General features: G+C 50.1%; 1 protein-coding gene across 1 annotated transcript in view; it reads right to left on the bottom strand.

Annotated features, from left to right (window-relative positions):
* COL20A1 (collagen type XX alpha 1 chain) overlaps positions 1–27,285 on the bottom strand; it is a 215,614-nt gene that overhangs the window by 116,311 nt on the left and 72,018 nt on the right. Inside the window, exons 12-16 of the mRNA XM_048497920.1 lie at positions 21,438–21,561; positions 20,145–20,284; positions 19,353–19,482; positions 17,361–17,503; positions 7,548–7,680 (exon numbers count right to left, since the gene is read on the bottom strand). Of these exons, the coding sequence (XP_048353877.1) occupies positions 7,548–7,680; positions 17,361–17,503; positions 19,353–19,482; positions 20,145–20,284; positions 21,438–21,561 (670 nt within the window). The remainder of the gene's footprint in view (positions 1–7,547; positions 7,681–17,360; positions 17,504–19,352; positions 19,483–20,144; positions 20,285–21,437; positions 21,562–27,285) is intronic.

Raw genomic sequence — 27,285 nt, 5'->3', positions numbered from 1 at the left:
GAGGGACATACGGAAAAGAAGAACCAAAACCACAATAGCGAAAGTAATGTGATTTGGCAAGTGTCAGTCACACAATGGGCATAACGATTGCTTCCCGTTGCTTCAAAGCAAAGCCAATGACATTTCATTTTATTTTATGATTTTACATTTTATGTTTTTCATTACTACTGATTGTTTCCTGATTGCTTACTAGACCTATATGACAATCATTAAGTGCTGTACCTTATGATTCTTGACAAATGTATTTTCTTTTATGTACACTGAGAGCATATGCACCGGAGACAAATTCCTTGTGTGTCCAATCACACTTGGCCAATAAAGATTCTATTCTATTCTATTCTATTCTACAATCCAGTAATGAAGGAGTTAATGTTGTGCATGCTAATTAGTTAGTGAGGTCAGAAGTCAGTGACCAGGTAATTGACCCCTAATGGTCAATGAGATACATGCAGCTCTGCACATAGACAATAGGTATATAATCTTTGTTACTCACAGACAATGTTTCTTCACCCACCCTGGACACTCCAACAGATATATATATACTCCACTTGCTTTCCCAACATCAGATCCTCTGAAGATGCCAGCCACAGATGCAGGCGAAACGTCAGGAGAGAATGCTGCTAGAACACATACAGCCATACAGCCCGGAAACCACACAGTACCCAAATCTTTGTTACTCTCTACACATGCTCTCTAGTAGTTTATTAGCCATGTGATAGCCAAAGCAGAAGCTAGCTAATGGAGCGAGCTAATTAGAAAGATGCTTTCTTATTTTGTATCCAAGTCTACCTTTCCCCATTTTTATAGTCAGTAAACTTTATTTTCAGTAAACACCTGTCTCAGCCTCTTTGCTGCGCAAACCCTGCATGTATAAGAAGTGTGATATAATTATCACAACTATGAATCACTTCAGAAATAAATAAAGGTAACTTTAAAAAGGGTAAGAGAAGAGATAGGAAAGCCGGCAATGATGTAACTCTTGTCGTCTCAACCTGCTGGGACTTCTCTGCCTTACAGGCCCTGCAGAACTGAACCAGATCTCTTAGGACCTGGGTCTCAGTGGAGAGAGAGTCCCCCTTGAAATGCCATATTGGAAGAGAGTTTTATCAATCCAAAAAACAAATAAGTGGGCTCTGCATCAAATCAAGCTTGAATTATCCCTGGAATGTAAAATGACTAAGCTGAAGCTATCATGGGGTGATTCCACACAGGCAAAATATAATGGGTTACGGGTTAAGGGGTGTGGAAAAGAAAGTGTTATTGGGGGAGAAGTGCCCACAGAACTCGACTCCCAATACATCTAACCTGTTTTATCTTGCTGAACCCAGGTTAAATGAAAGTCACTAAATTAGCGACTTTTTCCCTTGAACCCAGGTTTCATTTGCTTCCTGCTTGTCTGTGTAAAATACGGTATACAGGAAGCGCTCTGTTTCCCCCACCCCCTTTCATCCACCATTATTGTGGATTCTCTAGGCAGTTGCCATTAGATTGGATTCTCTAGGCAGCTGCCATTTTGTGCCGGTGTGTTTATGGGAGGGGGATTCTCGGGTCAGGGATTCTCAGATGCATGTTTTGCAGGGAAACAAAGTGTTTCTTGTGCAAGACAGCCTGCATCCTGTCGCAGGCCTCCCAGCGATCCTGATGGCCCCTGCACCCGCCCTGTAAACATTGAGACAGGGGTCATACTTTGGCCACATTCTGAAAAGACAAGAGTTCCTCGAAAAAACAATCATGCCAGGAAAAACAGAAGTCAGCAGAAAAAGTAGAAGACCCAACATGAGATGGCTTGACTCCACCAAGCAAACCACAACCTTAAGTTTGCACGACCTGAGCAAGGTTGTTAACATTTTGGAGGTCATTAATTTGTAGGGTTGCCATAAGTCAGAAGCGACTTTATGGTACTTAACATAAACCATGGTGGGATCCAAAAATTTTAGTAACAGGTTCCCATGGTGATGGGATTCAAACTGTGCCGTAGCGCCAATGGGGCTGGGTGGGGCACAATGGGGGCATGGCCTGGCATTCTGGGGGCAGGGCATTCCTGGGCGGGGCTGTGGCAAGGACACAGCCACTGCGCCGGTCCTTGGGCAGGAAATGAATGCACGCAGGCACAGGCTGCCATGCACGCCGGTGCACCTCCTGCTAGACTGCTTCAAGTTCTGCGCGCTACTGCCGAGAGGAGGTGCGTAACTAAGGCAAAAATGACGTGGAAAAATCACCAATTAGTACCCCCCTCTCGGCACACACAAATAATTAGTAACCTACTCTCGGGAACCTGTGAGAACCTGCTGGATCCCACCTCTGAGTCTGCCCCTGCCCAAATCCTGGCTCCACAGTTGAGACTGAGGAGAATTTTGAAACATCCTGACCCAAAAGTCCTTTGGCATTGTCACTTCTTGAGAAAGAGAATTTTCAACAATCTAGCGCAAGGATCCTTTCTTGTCTATGATCCAAGTTTTCCCACTAAAGGATAATTTCAAAACATGTTGGGTTATTCTGTGCATTTCATTTTGTACCTCTTATCCATGACCTGTCAGGCAGACTTCTAACAGTCTAGTTCTGCAGTTCCTTTAACCCATTAAGATTCTGGGTTATGCCTTGTCAAAATTACACAAAGATTTTATATTTTAAAAAGAAAATATGAAATCAAGAAAGACTTGACAGCCCGTTCCAGAAACCCTGAAGAAATGGTGCACGTAGAAAGTTGTTGCTGAGCTATTCCAGAAGTCTCAAACTCAGCAGGAGGTAATAGAATTCAAACTCTTTCTTCCTCCTCCTCTCAGGAGGATACCTTCTTGACAGAGGTTTTCTGAATAAAAGTGGAGTTTGTCCGAAGCTTGCTTTTCTGATGTGCAGCGGAATGGTTGCTCTTCACACCGAGAGCAAAATTCATTGTGAGAGGCCGCTGAAGAGAAATGATGAGTCCTCAGAATCGATCTACCTGCCGGAGTGCATTTTTATCTCACCCTCTCCCTAAGGAGCTCGGAGTTGTTTGTCATTTTTGTCCTCACGACAACTTTGTGGTGTGATGCTGACAGGCAGGAAGTCGCCCGAGGTGACCCAGGCAGCTTTCATTCGAAGTTGGGTCTTATCTAGATCCTGGACTGACATTCTTAGCCTTAACAATTTTGGTGTAGTGGTTGGTGGTTCAGAGGCCCCTTCCGCACATGAAGAATAATGCACTTTCAATCCACTTTCACAATTTATTGTCAAAGGCTTTCACGACTGGATTTAACTGGTTGTGGTGGGTTTTCCGGGCTGCGTGGCCGTGGACTGGTGGATCTTGTTCCTAACGTTTCGAGACAGTGTGTAAACTGAAACTGAGGCTGCCTGTTTTCCATCTTTTCCATCTGGTTGGGCCTGATTCCCTGATTCCATCGCGGGCCCTGCCTACTCCCTCCCTTTCTTTTGGCCTTTAGATGGGGCGCCTGTTTTAAACAACTTCTGTTGTTTTAATCTATATCTGTTGTTCGTAACTGCTGTGTAAGTTTTAATGGGTTTAAGTTTTATGTTGTTTTGATTTGCTGTCTTGGAGAACAGCCATACTAATACTAATACTAATACAATTGAAAAAATGGAATAGGAAGGAAGGGAGGGAGAGAGGGAGGGAGGGAGGGAGGGAGAGAGAGAGAGTGGGAGGGAGGGAGGGAGAGAGAGAGAGAAAGAGGGAGGGAGAGGGAGGGAGGGAGGGAGAGAGAGAGAAAGCAAGCGAGCGAGCGAGCGAGCGAGTGAGTGAGCGCGCGAGAAAGAAAGAAAGAAAGAAAGAAGAAAGAAAGAAAGAAAGAAAGAAAGAAAGAAAGAAAGAAAGAAAGAAAGAAAGAAAGAAAGAAAGAAAGAAAGAAAGAAAGAAAGAAAAGCAGCCAGTGAAGAGACAGCTACTAACACAAACCTCAGGAACACCACAAATATGGAACCTGACTAAATATGAGAAATTAAGGGTGGCAATGGAATGAATTGTGTCCTGCTAGCTGCCAGCAGAGCCATTAGTCAGGAACTATTAATTAAGAGAGAACCTTTCGGGAGGATATTTCTAACCTCACATCCTTTTTGTACCAAGCAAAAAACAGCATCTGCTTCGGTGCAGCGTTTGGCTGGCAGATCCTCCTTCATTTCGAAAAGCGCCCCTTTGTGAAAAGTGACTGGGCGCTTCATGCATTCATACACCTGCCTTTTAAAAACGCTGCGTCGTTGCCCACTGGCTATTTCCATCCTCGTAAAACTGCTACGTGAATTCAGTGGATTTCCTTGACTAGCTCCCCTGGACTTGATCCTAATCAGTAGGGAATGCTGGATTGATGAGTTGAAAATCATTGGAATTTGGGTGAAATTGAGACCCTCGGCAGGTTTAAATTCTTGATTTTATGTAAATCTGAAAGTGAGCACTGCCAAATGAGAACCCTGAACTTCAGAAAAGCTCCTAGGATTGCTAATGCTTGGTTTTAAGCCTTTGACAGTTCCTTCGCAGGAGCTGTTTTGGAAAGATACAGAAGAAGAAGAAGAAGAAGAAGAAGAAGAAAGAGTGAGGAGGGAGGAGGAGGGAGGAGGAGGAGGAGGAGGAGGAGGAGGAGTTTGGATTTATGTCCCCCCTTTCTCTCCTGTAGGAGACTCAAAGGGGCTGACAATCTCCTTGCCCTTCCCCCCTCACAACAAACACCCTGTGGGGCTGAGAGAGCTCCGAGAAGCTGTGACTAGCCCAAGGTCACCCAGCTGGCATGTGTGGGAGTGCACAGGCTAATCTGAATTCCCCAGATAAGCCTCCACAGCTCAGGCAGCAGAGCTGGGAATCAAACCCAGTTCCTCCAGATTAGATACACGAGCTCTTAACCTCCTACGCCACTGCGTACTTGATTCCCCGCTCCTACACATGAAGACTGCTGCATGGCCTTGGATTGATCACAGTTCTCTCAGAACTCTCTTAACCCAACCAATCTGACAAGGGTGTCTGTTGTGGGAAGAGGAAGGGGAAAGGACTTTGTAAGTCACCTGGAGTCTCCTTACAGGAGAGAAAGGTGCGGTATAAATCCAAACTTTTCTTCTTATTATTCTCTTGCTTTACAGGGCTGTAGAAGGCAGAAAATGTGTCACCGATGCTGACATTTGCAAAACGCCCCTGCAAAATTTTACTCATCGCATCAAAACATCTTATAAAGTGTCCCTTGAAACTGTTCAAATGTTTTGTTCGTGCAACAGTGTTCTTGTTTACTTTCAGTTTTGCTAAAAGAAGAATTTGTTGGCAACCGAAGCACATGCACAACCCCCCTGAGGAATTACGTTCACCTTCTTCAAAACTTTCACTTCTCCCCAGATCCTTCAAGCGTTTTGCTTTAAGAAGAGGCCTCCAAAATTTATCTCGAGAGTTTCACTGCAGGCAACGCTCGGGGACGGTTCAAATCCTTTCGCTTATATGCCTCGTTCCGACAATTCGAGATGGTGTGAAGGCTGCAACGTGGCATGAATTCCCATGAATAGAACCACAACCACCCAGAAGTCATTTCCCTCGCAGGCATCCTTGAAAGAAAAATGTCTCCGGGTAACCATGGAAGCCCCTGGCCGCGTGAAATGTGCGGTAGCAGATTCTCCCACAGAACCGCCTCTCACCCTCACACATATTTTGACACAATCAATAGCTCCTTCTCAAAAACAAAATGCTTCAAGGTGGTAAACACTATTATTACAGGAAGCCGCTGTTCCAGCTCTTATAACCGTTTCGAAAAAGCAGCCTGCACCCGCGGGTTTGACAGAACAACACAATTGCAGACATTCAATCGAGTCTTGGTTTGTCTAAACAAATGCTGCCTTTGTTAACTTTGCCCTGGGACTACGCATCTCTGTATTAAGGGTGGGGGCTTGGATGTCATGGCCAGGGAAGAAGCATTTGTACCAGCGTGGTGTAGTGGTTAAGAGCAGGCACACTCTAATCTGGAGAACTGGGTTTGATTCCCCACTCTGTCACTTGAGCTGTGGAAGCTTGTCTGATGAACCAGATTAGCTTGTGCATTCTAACACATGCCAGCTGGGTGACCTTGGACTAGTCACAGCTCTTCGGAACTCTCTCATTCCCACCTACCTCACAGGGTGTTTGTTGTGAGGGGGGAAGGGAAAGGAGATTGTAAGCCCCTTTGAGTCTCCTTACAGGAGAGAAAGGGGGATATATTATTGTTGTTGTTGTTTATGTTATTTATTTGACTTAATATACTGCCCTATCCCCAAAGGGCTCTGGGCGGTGTACAACATAACAGCTTATACATAAAGCCATCATAAAACACGGGTATCACAAGAGGAGCAAATAAATAACTAGCCAATAAATACACCTACAGTTAGTACGCAAGCTCCATAAACTATAAAATGAATTCCATTAAAACTGCGATCATACATGAGGTCGGCATCCCGCAAAAAACCCTTACCTAAAACCCTCCCAAGAACTTAAAACCCTTACTTAAAACCCTCCCTGGTCCCTCAATGATGTGGCTGGCCTCCACTCGGGCCAGGGCTTTCATGGCCCTGGCTCCGGCCTGGTGGAATATTCTCCCTCCAGCTGTCTGGGCCCTGCAGGACCTTGGTGATTTCCACAGGGCCTGTAAAACTGAGTTGTTCCACCAGGCCTTTGGAGAGACCAGTCACTGAGTGTGCCCCCTCTGTCTCATATGGGTCCCGAGTGGAGGCCAGCCGCATCATTGAGGGACTAGGGACCTCCAGTAAATTGGCCTCTGCCGAGGCCGAGCCGGGACATATGGGGTAATGCGGTCCCGAAGGTACGAGGGTCCCAGGCCGCGTAAGGCCTTGAAGGTCAACACCCACACCTTGAAGATGATTCGGAACTCGACTGGAAGCCAATGCAGGCGGCGCAGCACAGGCTGAATATGATCTCGAAAGGCGCCCCCTGTGAGCAAGCGAGCCGCCGCATGCTGAACCAGTTTTAACTTCCGAATCAAACGCAAGGGAAGGCCCCCGTAGAGCGAGTTACAATAGTCTAGCCTGGAGGTGACCGTTGCAGATGGATCCCACAGTGGCCAGGTCCACATGGGGAGGAGGCGAAGGGAGCCAACCACGGCAGCCTGGCGAAGCATGGAAAAGCGCAACCCGAGGTTATATATGGGCCACCTGGGTCTCCCATTGAAAAGAGAGCACCCGAATCCAGGTGGACCCCCCAGGAAGCGCTCTTGAGCGAAGCGGAGGAGAGTCCAGCACCAATGAGACCCCCTCCCATATCGGCTGCTGGAAATTCCCAACCTCCCCGCCACGGCCAAGCCAAAGGATCTCCGTCTTCGATGGATTAAGTTTTAACCTGCTCTGCTGCAACCAACCAGCAACCACCTCCAAACAATGCTGTAGAGCCGCAGGGGCGGCGACCGTGCTCCCCCTCATCAACAGAATGAGCTGAGTGTCATCAGCATACTGATGACAGATCAGCCCAAAGCTCCACACCAGCTGAGCAAGGGGTCACATATAGATGTTAAATATAAAACCAAACACTTCTTCTTCTTTCCTTCTCAGATCTCTACATCTCAGTTCCCAAACCACAGATATGTATATTTCTATACACTTACTGGTCCTGTGCCGAACAGAGACGGTATCGCTCCGAGCCCCGTCCTTGTAATACGCCCAAATCGATATCTGGTATTCGGTGTTCTTTTTCAGACCGGGCAGAACAGCGGCAGCCAAGTTTCCAGCAACAGACAGCTGTAGGAGCGGGGAACACAACCGGATTTCGAGACATCGGAATAACTCTGTGACTTTATGAAAACAATTAAAGTTGAGATTTCCCCCTCCTGCTTCACAGGTTACATTCCCTCCCAAGCATTACTGAATGCTGAGATTTATACTCTTGTATTCAAGGGCATGGGAGCAAATAAACAAGTGGGCAAAATTATTCTGGGGCTGATTTTACTGCAGGTCCTGGCATAATTTCAGCTATGTCTGCAGGGAGGGAGATGGACAGTCAAAGGCTATAGTATAGGAGGAGGAGGAGGAGTTTTGATTTATACCTCCCTTTCTCTCCTGTAAGGTGACTCAAAGGGGCTTACAATCACCTTTCCCTACTCCCCCTCCCCCACAACAAACACCCTGTGAGGTGGGTGGGGCTGAGAGCTCCAAAGAACTGTGACGAGCCCAAGGTCACCCAGCTGGCACGTGTTGGAGTGCACAGGCCAACCTGGTTCACCAGGTAAGCCTCCACAGCTCAAGGGGCAGAGCAGAGCGGGGAATCAAACCCGGTTCTCCAGACTAGAGTGCACCTGCTCTTAACCACTATACCACGCTGGGAAGCCAAGATTCTTCCCAGCGTCTGCACACGCTCTGATTTGGAAAATACCTGGAGTTGTTGAAGGTGGAGCCTGAGGAGGGTGGGGTTTGGGGAGGCGAGGGGCTTCAATGCGGTAAAATGCTATAGAGCCCATTTTTCAAAATGGCCATTTCCTCCAGGGGAATTAATCTCTGTCACCCGGAGATCTGTTGCAGTGCCAGGAGATCTCCAGCTGACCCCTGGGCGTTGGCAAGTTCATCTGACTCTTCTAGGCTCCGCCCAACAGATTCCATCCTGTAGTTTCTGTGCCGGAGTGACAAGATGATAACGGTAGCCCTACCGCTCCAGAGCAGTGGTCCTTCTTCTCCTGGATCCCGTTTCTAATGGCAACCAGAGAGGTGCCAAAGTGTGGCCCACAGGCAGGGTCCTCAGACAACAGCCCTTCCCTGCTGACCGCTCCCTAGCACCTGACAACCAGAGACAGGATGCCTCTGAACCCGGGTGTGCTGTCACAGCCAACCAGAGACTTCTACATCCATTTAAGGGAGTGGTGACTACCACTCCAACAAATGATTATAAATGGGGAATTTGCTACCAAGGCAAGAAGTAATGACCACCTAGACATGGAAGGCTTTAAAAGTGGGGTTAGATAGATTCATGGAAGAGATATCTATCAGTAGTTACTGAGGTCGATTCCCCACTGGCAGGTTTGACCTAGGTTCAACCTAGGTTTGACTTAGGTATTCCCCACAGCCGCTGAGTTCAACGTGGTTCTGTCCCAGCTTCACCCCCTCAAACTGTCAAATTCCGACTCCATCAGGGAGGTACAACTTTTTCAGCGAACCTAGGTCGAACTCATGTTGAAGCCGGTAAAGTGGGGAATCATTGAGGAACTGTTCCCTCCGGTCAGCCAATCACAGTTCAGTGTTTTGGGCATGCTCAGAACGAAAGACTTGCGGTGGGCAAAAGCGCGCCCTTTTTTTAAAAAAATCCTTCTTGTATATGAAGTGATGGCCATACATATAAACAGCACACGTTTACACGCTGCTTTTAGCTACATAGAGCACTGATTTGTGGCTATGTTGCCGTTATGTAAAAAAAATGGATGCATGTTCACGTTCCCATGGTAACACGACAGCCAATCGGGAACAAAGAGCAGAAGAGGTGCTGAACTGATCCTGCCCTCTGAGCTCAGCTCTGGTGGGACGAACTCGGCTGCTGTGGGGAGTAACAATGGAGTCGACCTAGGTCAGTTCCTTTTCAGGGAACCGGGTCAAATCTAGTCAACTCTGCAGTGGGGAATCAACCTAACAGTGGTGGGATTCAGCCGGTTCGGCTCGGTTCAGGTGAACCGGTTGTTAAAAGCCCCCTTGCTCCCCCTCCCCTGGGAGATGGAGCGACAGGACTTTTAGTGCCTCGGAGCCCAGAGCAGGGAGGAGAACCGAGCCAGGCAGCACTATGGAGTGTGTGTGGAGCAGAGGGCTCCGGCATAATGCCCCCCTGGCATTCCCTCAGGCCACCTCCTGCCCTCCCCAGGCCCTGAAGAAAGGCTGGAGGGACGGGTCTTGCTCAGGTGGATGCTCTGGCAGCCCCTTGGCCCGGCCCTGCCAGGCTGCCCAAGACCACTGCAACCCTCCTCCTCCTGCTAAGGTAAGTGGGGCATGGGGGCAGGGAGGCGTGGCTGCAGGGCGGAACCGGTTACTGGATTTTTAGAATCCCACCACTGGTTACTAACCATGGTGACTAAAGGGAACCTCTGTGTTCAGAGCCGGGGCAGTGGTGGGATCCAAAAATTTTAATAACAGGTTCCCATGGTGGTGGGATTCAAACTGTGGCGTAGCACCAATGGGGCTGGGCGGGGCACAATGGGGGCATGGCCGGGCATTCCAGGGGCGGGGCATTCCTGGGCGGGGTTGTGGCAAGGATGCAGCCACTGCGCCGGTCCTTGGGCGGGAAACAAATGCACGCAGGCACAGGCTGCCACGCATGCCGGTGCACCTCCTGCTAGACTGCTTCAAGTGCTGCGCGCTACTGCTGAGAGGAGGGGCATAACTAAGGCAAAAATCTCGGGGCAAAATCACCAACTAGTAACCCCCTCTCAGCACACACAAATAATTAGTAACCTACTCTCGGGAACCTGTGAGAACCTGTTGGATCCCACCTCTGGCCAGGGGATGTAACCTAAGGGAAAGCCCTCATTGTCCACCGTATGAGAGAGGATGCCGGACCAGATGGAACACCAGTCTCAACTAGCATGGCTCTTCTTTTGCTTTCACAAACCTCTGAATCCCAGCACTGGGAGGCAATATTAGCCTCTATGCCCTGTTGTTGAACTCCAGAGGAATTGGTTGTTCACTATGTGAGACAGGATGCTGGACTAGATAGACAATCAATCTGATCCTGCATGGCTCTTTTTCTGCTCTTATGAAGGCCTCATCTCTATGACCTTTATGGAGGAGAAGGCCTTTATGGAGGAGAAGGCCTCACTATGACCTATTTATGGAGGAGAAGTCGATCTATGGCTACCAACCTTGATCCTCCTTGATCTCAGATTGCAAATGCCTTAGCAGACTAGGTGCTCCGGAGCAGCAGCAGCAGAAGGCCATTGCTTTCGCCTCCTGCATGTGAGCTCCCAAAGGCACCTGGTGGGCCACTGTGTAGTAGTGCACTGCCGACCCAGCAGCACCGTAGTAGAACGTTGGGGCGTAGCGGACCTGCTGACCTTGCCGGGTCGCGCCAGCGACCCCACTCTCTCATCCCCCCATGAGTCACTGGTCATGAACTGTCCTGGCTCAGTCACGCAGACTGGCGGAGGACAATGGTCTAGATGTACCCCCCAGGTGAGGGATTAGGCTCAGACGTGCCAGTATGCTCCCTCTCCGCCGACGTAGCCAGATGAGATCATACACTCACATGATGATCTCCCGACCTCAGCCTCCCGTTCTCCGGAGACTCCCCCAGTCCTCCCTTCTACCGCCCCGATAGAGTAACAATACAAAGGTGCCAGGAACGGCAGGCGGGGAGCTAAGCTAGGAACCACGGACCTTCCGGGTCTCCCCACTGCTGGCGATCTCCACCAGATGTTATCTCCAGCGTCTTTCGCTTCACCGTTCTTCTACGTACGACCCGCGTGGAGTGCGAGCTACAAGCTGGTGCGAAACCCGAGAATCCCGCTTGAACCTCCCACCCTGCTCGCCCGTGCAAAGCTACTGGGGAAGGGCGGCGATGCGAGAAGTCAGGCTGGATGCGGTAATCCAGGGACCACCGTTTGATAGCCAGCCACTGTCACTCTGGATGAGCATCCAGAACCGCAGAGACACGTCCCTAGGACACTCTCTAGATCCGGGACGGAACACCCGGTGAAGTATGGGAGCTTGCAAAAGCAGGGCTTATGACAAGCACGTTGGCCCGAACTGGAAAGCGTTAGCCCGAAATGCGGCAGAAGGGTCCCGTAAAGAGAAGGGAGCTCTTAAATTGGTTGGCGAGAGATTGAAGCTCAGTGTCCATGGTACCCAGAGGGGGACATTGAATCTTAAGGACTGGGGAAAACATCGAGCACTCTTGGCTGGCAGAGCCTCGGCGGCGCCCGATATTAAGCTGCTGCTGGCGTGGAGACAATGTTTTGTGCGCCATCAGCCTGCATGACCCTCACGGCTCTCCCTTTGCTGTGACAGCCACTCGCTTCGATCTTTCACCTTCAGGTACCGACCCGGAATTTTTCTCTATCCCACTAAATTGGGCGCCCACCTGTCACTCCTTCTGCCCCCCCTCGTTCCTTCGCCCAATTCAAACCGGCTCTCCCACGCTGAGCTCGAGCCGCCCCTCCCTGCTCGCGCCTTCATTTTCGAAGCCACTGCACCTCCGTCAGTGGCGCCACGTAATGGCGGGTTTCAAGACTCTCGCCAGAAGAGCGTATTAGCCACGATCTGCAGAAGAAAGAAACCCTGGACGGAAGGAGCGATGCTGAGATTCGCTTGCATTGTGCCCGATCCACTTCACAGATACTGAGGGGAGGGTGGCGTCATCAAAGCGGGTTGTCGAGTATCAGCGCCCTAAACTATAACATCTTACCGAGCTCCGCCAAAGCAATGCCGGGGCGTAGGAGTCACTAGCCCCTACATTGAGAGAGGCATGCTGGAGCCATCGCAAGCGGAACCACCCTAATGGTTCCAGATGACTGGAAGAACCACCTTTAGCATGCTCCCTGAGCCCCTGCACAATTTGTGGTCTACAGGAAAGTGAGTTCCGCCAGCAGTGCTTCAACAGAGCAGCCACCTCTGGCGCCGCTACTACCGCCGCACAAGCGACAGCTTTATGGCTTCGATGCTTTTCGCCGGCATCCCCTAACGATCAGGATTGTTCCTGCCTGAGGCCACCCTTGCGATTAAGCCTCTGGAGTCGCCTATAAGGCATTTGTTAAAGGTCCCCTAGCGCCCGGCCCAGCCAACCCAGAGTTTCTCCTCCATCCGGCAAAAGCCCAAGAGCCCTATGCGAATTTTGTGAACAGGCTCCAGGAGAGCGCTCAAGAGGCAGGTAGATAGCGAGGGAAGCCCAAAAGCGAGCTCCTCATGCGCCCTGTCGCAAAGGGAGAAGCAGCCTCCACCCAGTGCCGCGGGAGCAATCGCGGGCCTGGGCAAAAAAATCCTGAACTGGCCGACATAGCTTAAGGCTTGCCGGGACATTGGGGATCCTCCGCTACACCAAGCTGGCCTCCCTCGCCCGCCAGCACTCTCCTCCGGCGGTGAGGCAGCCCCAGAATGACTGACTGCTTTAACTGCGGCAGACCGGACACTTCCGGCGAAGGGAGTGTAGAGCAGCTCCGGCCGGGGGCCTACAACCCGATGGGAGGAGGGTCCTCCCCAGGAGGAAGGCGATGCCACCTAAAACCGGTGCCACGTTGCCCAGAAAGGCTTCCACTGGAGAAGCTTGACTGCCCGTCCGGGGAAACTCCGCCCGAGCGCCTCCCAGCCCAGGACCAGGAGGAGAGTACTAGAGCGGAGCTCAAGCAGCCTAGGCCCTGCCAAAACCACCCCCCTCTCGCGTGGCATCTTTCGGCTTCGCATGCACCCAGCCCATCTCCTTTGGTTCCCCCACGAGGGTTCTTGTCGCTAACCCAGTATGGCGAGCCCATCCCTACAGGACCGGTAGGGCTCGAGTGCTGCCGTAGGAAGGCCTCTGCAGCTGAACAAGAGACTGTTCATCGTCCCCGGGTGATCGACTCCGCGCTTCCAGGACCCATCCACCTCCGGAGTCACCGGACAAACATCCCACAGGAGCTGCCGCCCGGAGACAGCTAGCGCTCAGCTTCGATTCTCTTGCCCATGGCTACGCCCGGCTGCCGACCCAATAAAGGCTCTGAGCCCCAGCAGCCAACATGGCGCCAGCCTACACCACCGTCGCGAGTGGTGGAGGCATGCTTCTTATCGGGGAGCTCTCTCCTGTCCATATCTGGAGCTGCGCCATAGAAAGGATGTAAGTTCAAGGGCCTGGTGGACACCGGCTGGGATGTTACACCGTGGCCATCAAGAGCAGCCCGAAAGTGGGTCTCGCACGAGTGGGCCTCGAATCCGAGGCTGGCCCGCACTGGGGGGGGGTGGGGGGGAGACAAACCGAGGCAGACGGAGCATCCGCCCAGCTCACGGTCAACAACCCAGGACTTCCGAGCGGCAGCTCACAGTCCGCCCATCATTTTGGACATCCATGTCAATCTTCTGGGGAAGGGACTCTCATGAGTCAGGGTCAAAGCACGACTCTGGATTACTGGGACGGAGTAAAACTGCGTCACCGCATCTGTCCAATCCCAATCTTGCCCTCCCGAATTATTTTCTGATTTCGGTAGGGAAAACTGTTTCCCTCTCCCCTCCTCTTTTCCTTCTGTTTTTTTTTTCGACCAGTAAAAGCGGGAGGGCCAATGGCTGACTGGCCCTCCCTGGATTAAAAATCTGGGCCGAATCCTGATACCGTGAGCACTGTCAGGACAGGCCCCAGTTTAATAGGGGCTGCTGCCATTATGCCCCTAATACCCACAAGGGGGTTGCTGCAAACACAGATCCTCTCATGATTTGGGTGGGTGGTGTTTGCCACGCTTCAACGAAGCAGCGCCCTTCAAGGAGGCGGTCTCGGCGAGGCGGCTAACCACAGGAGAATTCACATCACAAAATTTAGCACCATCCCGCTTCCTGCATTAGCCACCAAGGTCCGCGGTAAGTGCAACTCCCTTACCAAAGAAACCCCCTTCCCTTTTCCTTGATAGCTGTAGGAGATTTGCCTCTATTGCCGGATTGCTTCACTGCCGGATGCACCCATCCCCCCCAAAAGGTGCTCCCAAAGCCCCCTTTGTGTTGCTGATTAAATATGCATACCCACAATCCCCCCCAGGACCACGCCTGTCTGTCCCTCCCCTCGAGGCTCCGGTTATTTTCGCCTTGGCGCACCCTGATGACGCTTCTGGAAGCCAATTCCCACCAGGTTAAGCCTACTCTCCTGCCCTCCCTAGTCAAACAATTAAAGAAAGAGGAGTGTAGGCGGCCCCCCAGGAGGGTTGCATTAAAAGCAACCTTCACAGGCTGCAAAACAAGCCTCCTTCCCTCACACCCATATTAAATCTAAACACTAACTTTCGAACTCCCGGTCTCCTCGCCCATCCGCCCTAGGAACTGGAAGCCTGGCGCAGACCATTTAGTGAATCCCTGGGGAAAGGGGGGGTGTGTTTCAGTCCCTCTTCCTACAGGTTCCCGTGGGACTCCGATTCGCCATGACAGGCCAACCCATGGAATAGGCAGGGGTGAAAACCAACCCCATCCCGAGGAGATGGGAGCGCGATCTCTCTAGAGGATCACCCAGCGATCTCGCTAACAGGAGCGCCAGTCAGCCAATGCCCAAAGACCGAATAACCTGCAGGAGACGTCCAGAAAGGCGACCACCAGCCAGGCCCCTGGCGGCTCGCTGCAAGGCCAGCAAGACCACCACCCGAGACACCTGAAGAACCTCTATGCCGCTCTGCTGCGATCATCACCACCAACTCCAGCGACCACCATCAGCTTGCCTGCTCTGCTGCACTCCCAAGCCCGATGGCGCATCGTGGGCCCACCCACAACCGAGCTTTCACCAGAGACCAACATCTGGGAGCAATTTTGCTGCCGCTGCCAGCGTCTCATCTTTCTGCCTGGGCCGAGTACCATTACTGGAGTCGGAGCCTGCTAAGCTCCTGCCCTGCTCCTCGATCTGCAAAGCACCGGAGACTTCCTGGCGAGGTCTGGGCTGAGCCCAGCCTTCATGAATGCCTCTATCCATCCAGATACTCTATGAAGCCGACTGGGGACCCGTCGTCATTGCCCAAACCCTCCCAGGCTGGCTCTCTCCCTTGTCACTCAAGAGACTGTCGCTAACCACGGAATCTAACACCTGGCGCTCGCATCACCGAGCGCAGCCATGAACGGAGAACCGACCGGGCCATTATTCGGCCGCTTCGGCCAGTTGGAACTGCACACACATGGGAGGACATTCCCCGGTTTGTTCCCGGAAACATCCTGCTCCCCAGGGGCTGGTTCTGGACCTGCGGGGAGAGGGCGGTTAACTACATTGTCCAGCCGACTCTCTGCGGAACTCTTTGCTGCCTCAATTAAGCCTTCACCATGCGTCTCTGCTCCCAGGCTCCACCCGAACCCGGCGCCTTGCCCGGCCGCCAGCTCGCTCTGCTGCTTTAGAGGACCCTCCTCACAGTCGGACGGCCAGCGGTGCGCCCTCTCCCAAGCGGAGTTGATCCCTCGCGAACTTCCCTAGTGGGTGAGTCCCGGACTTCGCTTCCTTGGCCAATGCTTCAGACTATTGGCCGGCTGGCCTGTGCCCGCTCTTGAAGTCCATCAACTCTACCTCCAATCGGCTTCTGGATGCCCTGGCCTCCGAGGCAGCAGGAACTTTCGTCAGTTTGACCCTGAACAATGCGTTAAGCCTTTATTGATTACTTGTTGTTGCTGCATCACCAAGGTTGTGAGAATGTACATAATATGTGTTGTTTTAATCTTTCTGATAATTCCCAGTTGATTCACATGAAAGTCGTGAGCTGCAAGAAGTTGTATCTAATCTGAAGTATGATGAACATTGGTGGTCAGCCCTCTGGAGCTGGCTGCCGGGGAATGGTTGAGATGCTATTGTACAGCTCTGCATCGGTCTAATTGTGTGCCTTATTATCGGATCTTGCTTCGCTCAATGCGTCTAATATTGCCTGTAACATGTGTAAGAAACCCTCAATTTCCCTTACCCGCAACCAAGTTCTGATGTTACACAAGCAGCTTGGCCAGCTTGGACTAAGCGGCGGAGGAGACAAGCGATCCATCTAAATCGCCCCTTAGCATTTCGGCCCTCCCTTCTCTAAAATGTCTTAAAGGGAGGAGATGTAGTAGTGCACTGCCGACTCCAGCAGCACCGTGAGTAGAACGTTGGGACGCAAACGGACCTGCGGCCTTGGCGGTCGCATCGCACTCCCCACTCCTCATCCCCCCATGAGTCACGGGTCATGAACTGTCTACACTTGGCTCAGTCACGGACGCGGGGACAATGGTCTTGCCCCCCAGGTGAGGATTAGGCTCAGACGCTGCAGATGTTCTCTCCTCAAGACGTAGCCAGATGAGATCATACATCACATGATGATCTCCCGACCTCCCGCCTCCCGTTCTCCCGGAACTCCCCCCAGTCCTCCCTTCTACACGCCCCCGATAGAGTAACAATAAAAGGTGCCAGGAACCGGCAGACGGGAGACTCGCTAGGAACACGGACCTCCGGTCTCCCGCTGCTGGCGATCTCCACCAGATGTTATCTCCGCGTCTCGTCTCGTTCTTACGCTGACCGCGTGGGTCGACTACACCACTGCGAGTAGCAGAGTGCTGGACTAGATAGACTCTGGTCTGATCCAGCAGGCTAGTTCTTATGTTCATATGACCTGGATCCCAGAACCGGGAGGCATCGTTGGCCTCTATGCCCTTTCGTTGGACCTTTAGAGGAACTGGTTGGCCACTGTCTGAGATCGGATGCTGGACTAGATAGGCCTCCTGATCCAGCAGGGCTCTTCTCATGTTCATTTTGTAGCAAAGAGCTCCACCGGTCAGATGCCCCTGCGTACCTCCTGCGACCTCCCTTCACCGAGCACGTTCCATTTGATCTGGTAGACGACGACATCGGATGCCGCGATTGCTTCCCACTCCAGCCGGATCTCGCTTCCCGAGAGCTCTGTGACCTTCAAGTGGCTCGGTGGTGGCACCTTTACTAAAGAGACAAAGGAGGGGAAGATGCTGAAGTCAGGGTTTTTTTGGCATTCTGTGCTCATTGCTCAGAGAAAAAAAGGCATTGTGTGTCCATGCTACGGAGCAGATGGTGAGGGAGTGGAGTTGTAACTGGGCATCTGTCCTTAACCAGCCTGCCTGTCACTTCTCCGGACTCCCCAGTGGCAAAACTCATCCTAAAGGATTGGGATGCAACATTGTGTAACCATTAATTAAAGCGTGATTATTTCATTTCTGAGCGAAAAGACTGTTTGGCATTGCCAAGTTACGAGGAGACCAAGAAGGGCAGTCAAGGAGAGAGGGAGGAAAGATTGTGTTACTCATGTACTGGAATCTCTGGGATTTTATAAATAGAATCATGCTAGAAAATCAGACATGCCTTTATATCTTTCAAAAGGGAATGGTTTTTTAAAAACATTAGTATCTATTTTCTTCCTGGGCAGGATCTTTATTCAATTCAAAGCTTATCGGTGTGGTTGCTTGTAACTGAAACTAAGCATCTGCTTCAACTTCCTTCCTGGGCACGTAACCTCTCTTTTTTTAATAATAATTTTTATTGTATCATTTGAATTTTACAGTTTATAGTAATTTCCTTCTTCATACATTTTCAAACAATACTTTTCCCCCCTTTTCTCCCTCCCTCCATTACTTCTTCTTCATAGTTTTGTCACAGAAACAGCAGTAAGTTCGTTCTCTGCAGCCTCTTCTCCCATATTTCTTCATTGACTCGAGCTTCTTTCATCCAGTCCACGTATATTATCCGTATCTTCAAACTTTCATTCTGTTTATCTTGCCACGTTTTATTTTTGGTGAGTATATCGAAAATATCAAGTGTTCCCAGATATATTCTAACCATTTCTGAAGTGTCCATTTTTTCTTTTCTTTCCAGCCCAAGGCTATTGTTGCATGGGCTGCTTTAATCATTATTTTATACATATAAGGGCACGTAACCTCTGACACTATTATGGCCAGCCAGCCGGATTTTTGATTGGTTGAGAGGATTCCACTCCCAGTTGCAGAAAACACAACTGTGATCTATGTGCACAGAGATCCACACAGGACACGTGGTTCTGTATGAAAAGTCCATGAATTATAAGTTCACTGCTATCTACTCAGATTAGTAGCAGCTCTCTCAGGTTCTACACATTGGAATCCACCTGCTCTTAACCACTACAACACCAGCTCTCAGCAACATCACCATGGCCAGTTGTTCATTCGCTTTGGGATTAATGTTCTCTAACACACACGTTTTCGCCTCTTCAGAACTCTCCATGCCTCAGATCAGACTACGGTTATGATTTCTAAGACCCGATAAAGCACAATTTGCCACAACTTTGCAGGGAAAGCAAAAGGAATCAGCATAAATTTCTCTTTCGTTGGATTTTCTCACTCCTGGCTTTACCCACCCATCCAACAGCAATTCCTCCAGCAGGGATAGAACAAGGAAGGGGGGGCAGGCAAAAGGGTGTGTCTACATGGCTGGGGGATTCTTTGCAATGGAAGACTTCCCTGCAAATGGCAAACTGCAGGAAAAACCACTGCAAAGCATACAGTCATTCAAGAAGTGATAAGTGCACAACAGCCCTTTGTCACTCCCAGGGAAAAACTGGGAGTGACATAGGGTAGCTCTAGGAATCGCCAGAAATTTTATGGTGAAACCATAGAGTTTATAGCACTTCCTAGTGCCACCCTATGTCACGTCCAGCTTTTCCCCAGAAATAACATAGCGATGTTGTTGACGCTGCTTTATTTTCTCCACCACAGGTAGGCAAGAGAGCTGCTGCCAGGATTTTTCCCACCACAGCCTTGAAAGCGGATCACTCCCTACTTACACGTAGTAAAGTTGCCCGTAACTGGAAAGGAAGTGCCTTCATTGTAAATGGAAGTCACGCTGACAAAATATTTTGTCAGGGATGACAGAGGCATCAGCACAGCAGAGGAAACGTTGCCAGGAACCTCCAACTGAAATGAAATGAAATGAAATGAGGTCTGCTGAATGTCTACAGAGGATATTGCCGGGGCTGGCTGATATAAAAAGCTAAGGAGCATCCTTAAAGTGACAGCACTGTGGTACTGAAGTTGTCATGGCAGCCATTTTGTGGCTGACTCCGCCTCCTCTGGCAGCCATTTTATGGCAGCCCTGTTGTTGTTGTGTGCTCTACTCAAGTATAAGGTGTAATTCAGATTGTCACCTTTTTTAAACTCGGATCGGGGTGCGACGCCAAGTGGCATGCAGGAGTGCACTGCCTTTTGGGGCGCTCCCCGGATTCCCCCCCGACTGGGGAGCGCCCCAAAAGGCAGTGCGCTCCTGCGGCCGCGTGCGTGGGAGGCTGCCGCACTGCCTTCTGGGGCACTACCCTGTTTTCCGCCCTGTGACAGGGCGGGAACCAGGAGCGCCCCAGAAGGCAAAATCGGGACAGGTAAAAAAAACCCATGGGACGCAGGACAGATTGGCTTAAGGTGGGACTGTCACGACAAAAGAAGGACGTCTGGTCACCTTAGCCTATCATGCTATTTTAGAATTTCAAATATGCCCACAGGTTCAGAAAGGTTGGGGACCCCTGGCTTAGATAGAACTTGGGCCAATCTAGGGACACCATTACTTTATCTTTATGGTTGCTCACCTCGCCAGTGTTGCTCCCTCTGCTGGACATATATGTCACCTGGTGAGTTTTCACAGCTCGCGATGTCACCTCCCAGTTAACCCTGACTGAGCCATGGCTGATATCTGAGAAACTCAGGCGCGGTGGAGGGCTCAGGGCCACTGCAAGATATGAGGATTGTAATTTAAAAGTTATTGACATTACAGTTTGAATCCATTTCTCTCCCAGCAAATCCTGGCAACTGTAGTTGAGTGAAGGGCCTGAAGATTGTATTAGGAAATTCTTAGAAGCCTAACAAAACCACTGTCCTTATATGGGGCTACCTCCTAGTAACCAGAAGCCTGTTCCACACACCCCTTTGTCACAAATGCCCACCCAAGGACCCTGGAGCACCTCACATTCAACAGCCCCACCCCTGGACTTACGACAAGGAGCTGGGACCTCCAGGAAGCCAGCAGCAAGAGGAAATAGCAGAGAAATGGCAGGAGAGCCTGAGCAGCAAGGGCAAGTCTCAGCAGTTCCAGGAAACAGGGTGGTAATAGCACAGCCCTAGCCGAGCTGCAATCAGCAGTCCTCAGCAGCCTTTGAGAGCAGGACCAGTACAGCCCCAGCCAGGCTGCAATCAAGGAGGAGGGCCAAAAAAGACTGAAGAGTCAATCTCATGCTGGCTGGACGACAGCTTGCCAGCCACTAAAAGGCTGGAACAGGAAGCTCCCAGGAGACAAGGAACATTCTGAGAGGGATAAAAGGGAAGCAGGGCAAAAGGGAGGAGGTTGGTGTGGTGCAGGGGTTCAAGCTTAGAGGAATGCTGTTAGTTACCTAACACAAGTAAAGTGCTGATGAGCCTAAGCCAGAGTTAGGCCCTGTTTGTTCCAAGTATACATCATGCTCCATTGCCTCAAAGATGGCATGAACTGTCTATACTCTGTGTTGTTGTTACTCCATTGGACCTGGGTCAGATCTGGAGAGAACTTCTGTCTGACTTGACAGAATTCTATAAAGGTCTCCCTTATCTTGGCTCCCACAGCACCTATTGTTAAGATACATGCAGAGGCGGAGCGCTCATGGGGACATGTGGGGTTACATGTCTCCGGTCACATGCCAGCTGATCACGTGGGGGCGGAGAATTGCCCCACACCAACCCGGCCCCACCAGGCTGCTTCTTCAACCAGCAGCAGGCTCTCACCAGCTAAGGTAAGTAGGGCAGGGGGGAGGCACAGGGGCGGGGAGGGGGCGGAACAGGTGTTGTCCCAGGCACCATTTCTTCCCTCTATGCCTCTGGATACATGCATGAAAAGAAAGACCATGACTTACAGGTTGTTTCCTGAATACTTGCAGGGTCGCTAGCATCTTCTCCGTACATTGCATACACAGCTAGCGAATATTCTGTACTGGGTGATAAATCTCCAAGCAGAACTTCAGGTTCTACGACTTTCACCTGAAAAGAGACAGAGAGAAAACAAACAAACAAACAAACCTGAAAATGAGGACTGAAACAATTGTCAAAATCTTGCCATTTGTTAGTGATGAAGCCTAGCAAACCTGCTATATCTGAAGATACACTTGAAGGTCGTATTGGTTGAGGGACAGTGTGGTGTAATGCTTAAGAGCAGGTGGACCAGGTTTGATTCCCCACTCTTCCATGTGAGCCCTAGATTCTAACCTTGTGAACCAGATTTGTTTGCCCACTTCTACATTCCTCCTGGGTGACACCCTGGGCCAGTCACAGTTCTCTCAGAACTCTCACAGTCCCACCTACCTCACAAGGTGTCTGTTGTGCGGAGAGGAAGGGAAAAGGGTTTATAAGCTTCCTTGAGTCTCCTTACAAGAGAGAAAGGTGGGGTAAAAATCCAAAACTCTTCTTCTACTTCCTGTTCCTGAACCATTTCAGTAGCACGGATGGGAGAAACACAGTGGAAATGGAGGATCTTCCAACCTTTTGCTTGAGAGCTCACAAAATCCTTTTTCAACCCTAGGGGGAGAGAGTTGTTCCTTTCTGCACAAACCCTTAAAAATGTTTTGAGGCAGGAAATAAAACGTTCCCTCCATGGAGTTCTGCATTCTAAATAAATCCCCCTTTAAAACGATTTTCTGACTAAAACGTTTTGAAAACGTATTCAGCTGCTGTGCGGTCTATTGACTATGTTTCTCACACTTCTCTGCTTCCCCAAACTTTCTCCTCAGCACCATTTTCTGATCTCACTCAGGCTCATTCCGCACAGGCAGAATAATGCACTTCCAAACTGCTTTCAGTGCTCTTTGGAGCTATGCGGAATAGCAAAATCCACTTGCAAACAGTTGTGAAAGTGGTTTGAAAACGCATTATTTTGCGTGTGCGGAATACTCAATGCTTTGAAGATTGCCCCTTCCCAAAGTTCAAGAACAGATATAGAAATGCTGCAAATGAACAGGAGGAGGGGGGGAGCTAAGGGGCCTTAACTCCCCCCCCGGTTTATTTGCAGCATTTCTATATCTGTTCTTGAACTTTGGGAAGGGGCAATCTTCAAAGCATTGAGTATACAAGGCGTATAGAATCCAGCCCGAAGCTGTGAAGAATTGAAGAATCAATTCAACACAGAACTTTAGAAAAGGGAATACCACATAATGGCAGCCAGGAGTGACTGCAGACATACATCATTGCAAAGGGGGGGAAAGGGGATTGAAAACATTTTACAAACATTTTAGAGTATTCGGGCAGAAAGGGCCGTTGACTACTACCCCTTACTTGGGCCTGATGATATGAGCAGCGCGAAGACTTGAATTCAAATCATGACTGCGCCTTGAAACTCACCTAGTAGCCCAGAGCCAACCAGTTTCTCTCACCCTAACTAAATAAAATGGAGGCATGAAGAATCATATGCACACCGCTTTCAATTCCATGGAGGAAGGGCAGGATACAAATGAGATGGACAGAAACATTAAACATATATCAGACATCTCCAACGTTTTGGAGTTTGTGTACAATTTTGGAATTCTGACACATGGCGAAGGTGATTGGAGAAAATGGCTGCCAAAGGAGGTGGAGTCAACTTCAAAATGGCTACCATAAGGGGCGGAGCCAGCCACAAAATGTCAAGGGGCAAGGTTAAGAAAAACAAAGCAAAGGCAAGTGAAAAGATCAGAAGCAAAAAATACGAAGGGGGTGGCCACTCCCCAATATAAACTTGCCAACAACAAGGGGCAAGGTTATGCAGAAATCCAAGAGAGCAACTTTTTAACATTTCAGGCAGAAGGTGTTTCTAACAGAATGCCTGTTGATCTGCCAATCAGCTCTCCAGTGGCCAATCAGAAGCTGCGCTGAACAAAATCTCTTCCTGCTCCTGCCCATTTTCTACCAATGCTTGGTTGGCGCCAGGACTGGTGGGCACCATGTTGCAGACTCCTAATATATGTAAATATGAAAAAGAAGCATATTGGGTCCAAATCTCCCGTAATACTAGGATTTTAGATGCACACAGTGAAGTTGATAAGCAATAGATTCAGGATGGACAACAGAAATAGGTTGTCAGCAACTCGTAGAATTCACTGCCAGCCGATGAAGAGATAGCCATGTCCACAAATGGCTTTCAAGAAAGATTCGACAAATTCGTTGGGATCATGGGAACTTCCAAATCCAGAGGCAGTCACTAAAGGGCAAAGAGTCAAAGAAAGAGGCAACAGTTGCCCAGAAAACCTCCCGTCCTTGCTTGGCCTTTCTAATGCACGCCGTTTTACAATTGAAGGCCGAAATACCCAAGGATGGCAGAAAGAAGGTGCATGACTGGGGGCTGTGCATACAGGTTCCAACATTCAGAGCCCAAATACCTACAGCAGTGTTTCCCAACCTTTTCGACATCGTGGTACCCTTGACCTCGCTCTTCATATCTCAGGGTACCCCTGAGGTTCATTTGATCTTTTTGCATTTTTTAGGTTTTTTTCCGTCTTTGGCCTGTAAGTGGGGGGAGTGGCAAGCAGGGGGAGGGGAGGGAAAGCAGAATTGACAGCCGCGATGTTTGTTTGCCTAAATTCGACATGGATTGGGGGGATTTAAAGGGAGAGCTCCGTTTAAATCTACCCCCCCCCCTCCAATCCACACCAAATTTAGGCAAATAAAACCATGCTGTTTTTCAGTGTTGTTTAAAGGGAGCCCATGAAGCTTACAACCCGTCCCTTCAAAATCCATTTGAGTCCGGGGGGGGGGGGGCAGGCGGTAGCATTGTCATGGGACCCCTGGGACGTGCTCATGGTACCCCAGGGTACCACGGAACCCTGGTTGAGAATCACTGGCCTACAGACTCCTATTGGAGGGAAACAGTTTTTGTGTTTATTTTGTCTCCTACACTTTCCCACCCCCGCCTATTACAGCTGATTTGCTGCCACCTTCTGCCCGGCTTGCAGAACTACTTGGAAACTAAATATTTATGCAGGTTGGTTTCTTAAGTGCTTTTTCTTGTTTTTGAGGGGGAGGTTTGGCCCACATTTTTCAGAACGTGGTCTGGACAGATCCTCCTGACGGGAGAGAGATGGCTCCAGCACAGTGGCACAATTCCATGACCCAGTTCTGTTCGAAGGCACAGTAAGAATCCCAAAAGAGCTGCTGGGTTTGTCTGTTGCAGCAATAAGAAACCAGGAATCTCATGGCACCTTAAAAACCAAGCAGATTTTTGTCCTGATGAAGCTTAACTAAACTAGAACCCATTTCATCAGGTGCAACCGAGCCCCCTTTTCCATTCTTGGAAGTAGGATTGCCAGCGAGGGTTGCCAGGTTCTCCCCAGCCAGCTGCAGGGGATGAGGGGTTAAGCTAAGGTGACCAGATTTTCACCTTTTTAAAGTGGGGCATGCGTGCGCCCCCACAGCCGCAGCAGCACACTGCCTTTTGGGGCGCTCCCCGGTTTCCCGCCCTGTGACAGGGCACCCCAGGGAAACGGGAGCGCCCCAGAAGACAGTGCAGTAGCGCGAGAGGCTGCCGCACTGCCTTCTGGGGCGCTCCCCTGTTTCCTGGAGCACCCCAAAAGGCAGTGAGCTCTTGCGGCCGCGTGCTTGGGAGGCTGCCGCACTGCCTTCTGGGGCGCTTCCCTGTTTCCCACCCTGTAACAGGGCGGGAAAAGGGGAGCGCCCTGGAAGGCAGTGCGGCAGCCTTCCAAAAATCGGGACATTTTTAAAAACCTGCAGGACGCGGCACAAATTACTTGAAAGCAGGACTGTCCCGCCAAAAGCAGGACGTCTGGTCACTATGGGTTAAGGTTGCGAGATTCAGATTGAGAAACACCTGGAGATTTGGGGATGTGGTATGGATCAGCCTGGTCTGGCTGGGGACTCAGATGGAGATGAGGGGACAGTTTTGGTTCCAGATTTCCAGGCACCACCTATAACTGCAGAGCCTGAGCAGTCAGTAGATCCTGCAAGACCAGGTCCAGAGGCTCAGGCAGAGCATTCAGGCTGGGATCCACAGCCAGGTCCAAGCTCTGAGATTCCCCAGCCAGGGTATAGCTCTGGGACACTTCAGCCTCTTGATAATCAGCCAGAGGAGACCTGTCACACACACCCCTCTCATCTCCAGAGCCCCGGGAGCAATGCAGGAAAAGACTGCATTCAATATGAACGTTGGCCGTGGTGGGTTTTCTGGGCTGTGTGGTTGCGGTCTGGTAGATCTTGTTCCTAATGTTTCGCCTGCATCTGTGGCTGGCACCCGGATCTTCAGAGGTGTATCACAGAGAGAAGTCTGTTACAGACTTCCCTCTGTGATAACACCTCTGAAGATGCCAGCCACAGATGCAGGTGAAACGTTAGGAACAAGATCTACCAGACCACGGCCACACAGCCCGGAAAACCCACCATAGTCAGTTGAATCTAGCCGTGAAAGCCTTCGATAATATGAACATTGTTCAGTATGAACATTGAATTAGCCTCTTGAAGAAGCCATTTTCCCACAAGCATTTGGAGTTACGTAAGTAAACACACATTCCTGTCCAAATCCAAGGTTTCAACTCTTTGGATCAGGCTGCCCTAAACATCACGCTTCTTTGTGAATTCATTTAGATATTTAAAGGTAGTCCCTTCTGTAAGCACCAGGTCACTACTGACCCATGGGGTGACATCATAAGACCATAAGAACATAACAACTAGCCTGCTGGATCAGACCAGAGTCCATCTAGTCCAGCACTCTGCTACTCGCAGTGGCCCACCAGGTGCCTTTGGGAGCTCACGTGCAGGAGGTGAAAGCAATGGCCTTCTGCTGCTGCTGCTCCCGAGCACCTGGTCTGCTAAGGCATTTGCAATCTGAGATCAAGGAGGATCAAGATTGGGAGCCATACATCGACTTCTCCTCCATAAATCTGTCCAAGCCCCTTTTAAAGCTATCCAGGTTAGTGGCCATCACCACCTGCTGTGGCAGCATATTCCAAACACCAGTCACACGTTGTGTGAAGAAATGTTTCTTTTTATTAGTCCTAATTCTTCCCCCCAGCATTTTCAATGAATGCCCCCTGGTTCTAGTATTGTGAGAAAGAGAGAAAAATTCTCTCTCTGTCAACATTTTCTACCCCATGCATAATTTTATAGACTTCAATCATATCCGCCCTCAGACGTCTCCTCTCCAAACTAAAGAGTCCCAAACGCTGCAGCCTCTCCTCATAAGGAAGGTGCTCCAGTCCCTCAATCATCCTTGTTGCCCTTCTCTGCACTTTTTCTATCTCTTCAACATCCTTTTTGAGATGTGGCGACCAGAACTGAACACAGTACTCCAAGTGCAGTCACATCACGATGTTCACTAGGCGGACTATGTGAACGGCGTAGTTGGCCAATGTCTTCCCCAGTCATCTACATTTTACCAGATGCAAGCTGAGTACTTAGATATTTATTTGCCCTTTTCTACTTTAAGTGCTTCAACCAGATCACAGATTAATAATGCACTAGTATAATCACTGTAATTGGAAAAAAAACCCAGTAAAATTAGTTAACACAGGAAATGAAACCAGGGGAACTTCTTTTTACAAGGGCCTTTTAATTTTGTAAAAAGATGTCTTGGTCCAAGACCATGAGGCCTGAAGCAAGTGGAAGAAATGTAATTAAAGTGGAAGGGAGTTTCAAAGACAAGGCAGTAGCCAAGCATGGATCCAGAATTGTGGATTCTGGCAGATACGACTCCTGGGATGATCTCAGAGCAGGGAGATTTTCTCTGGC

This window comes from Sphaerodactylus townsendi, linkage group LG05 (assembly GCF_021028975.2).
Source record: "Sphaerodactylus townsendi isolate TG3544 linkage group LG05, MPM_Stown_v2.3, whole genome shotgun sequence".
NCBI classification, from domain to species: Eukaryota; Metazoa; Chordata; class Lepidosauria; order Squamata; family Sphaerodactylidae; genus Sphaerodactylus; species Sphaerodactylus townsendi.
Note: the sequence above shows the minus strand (reverse complement) of the source record. Positions and strands in the feature narration are given on the sequence as shown.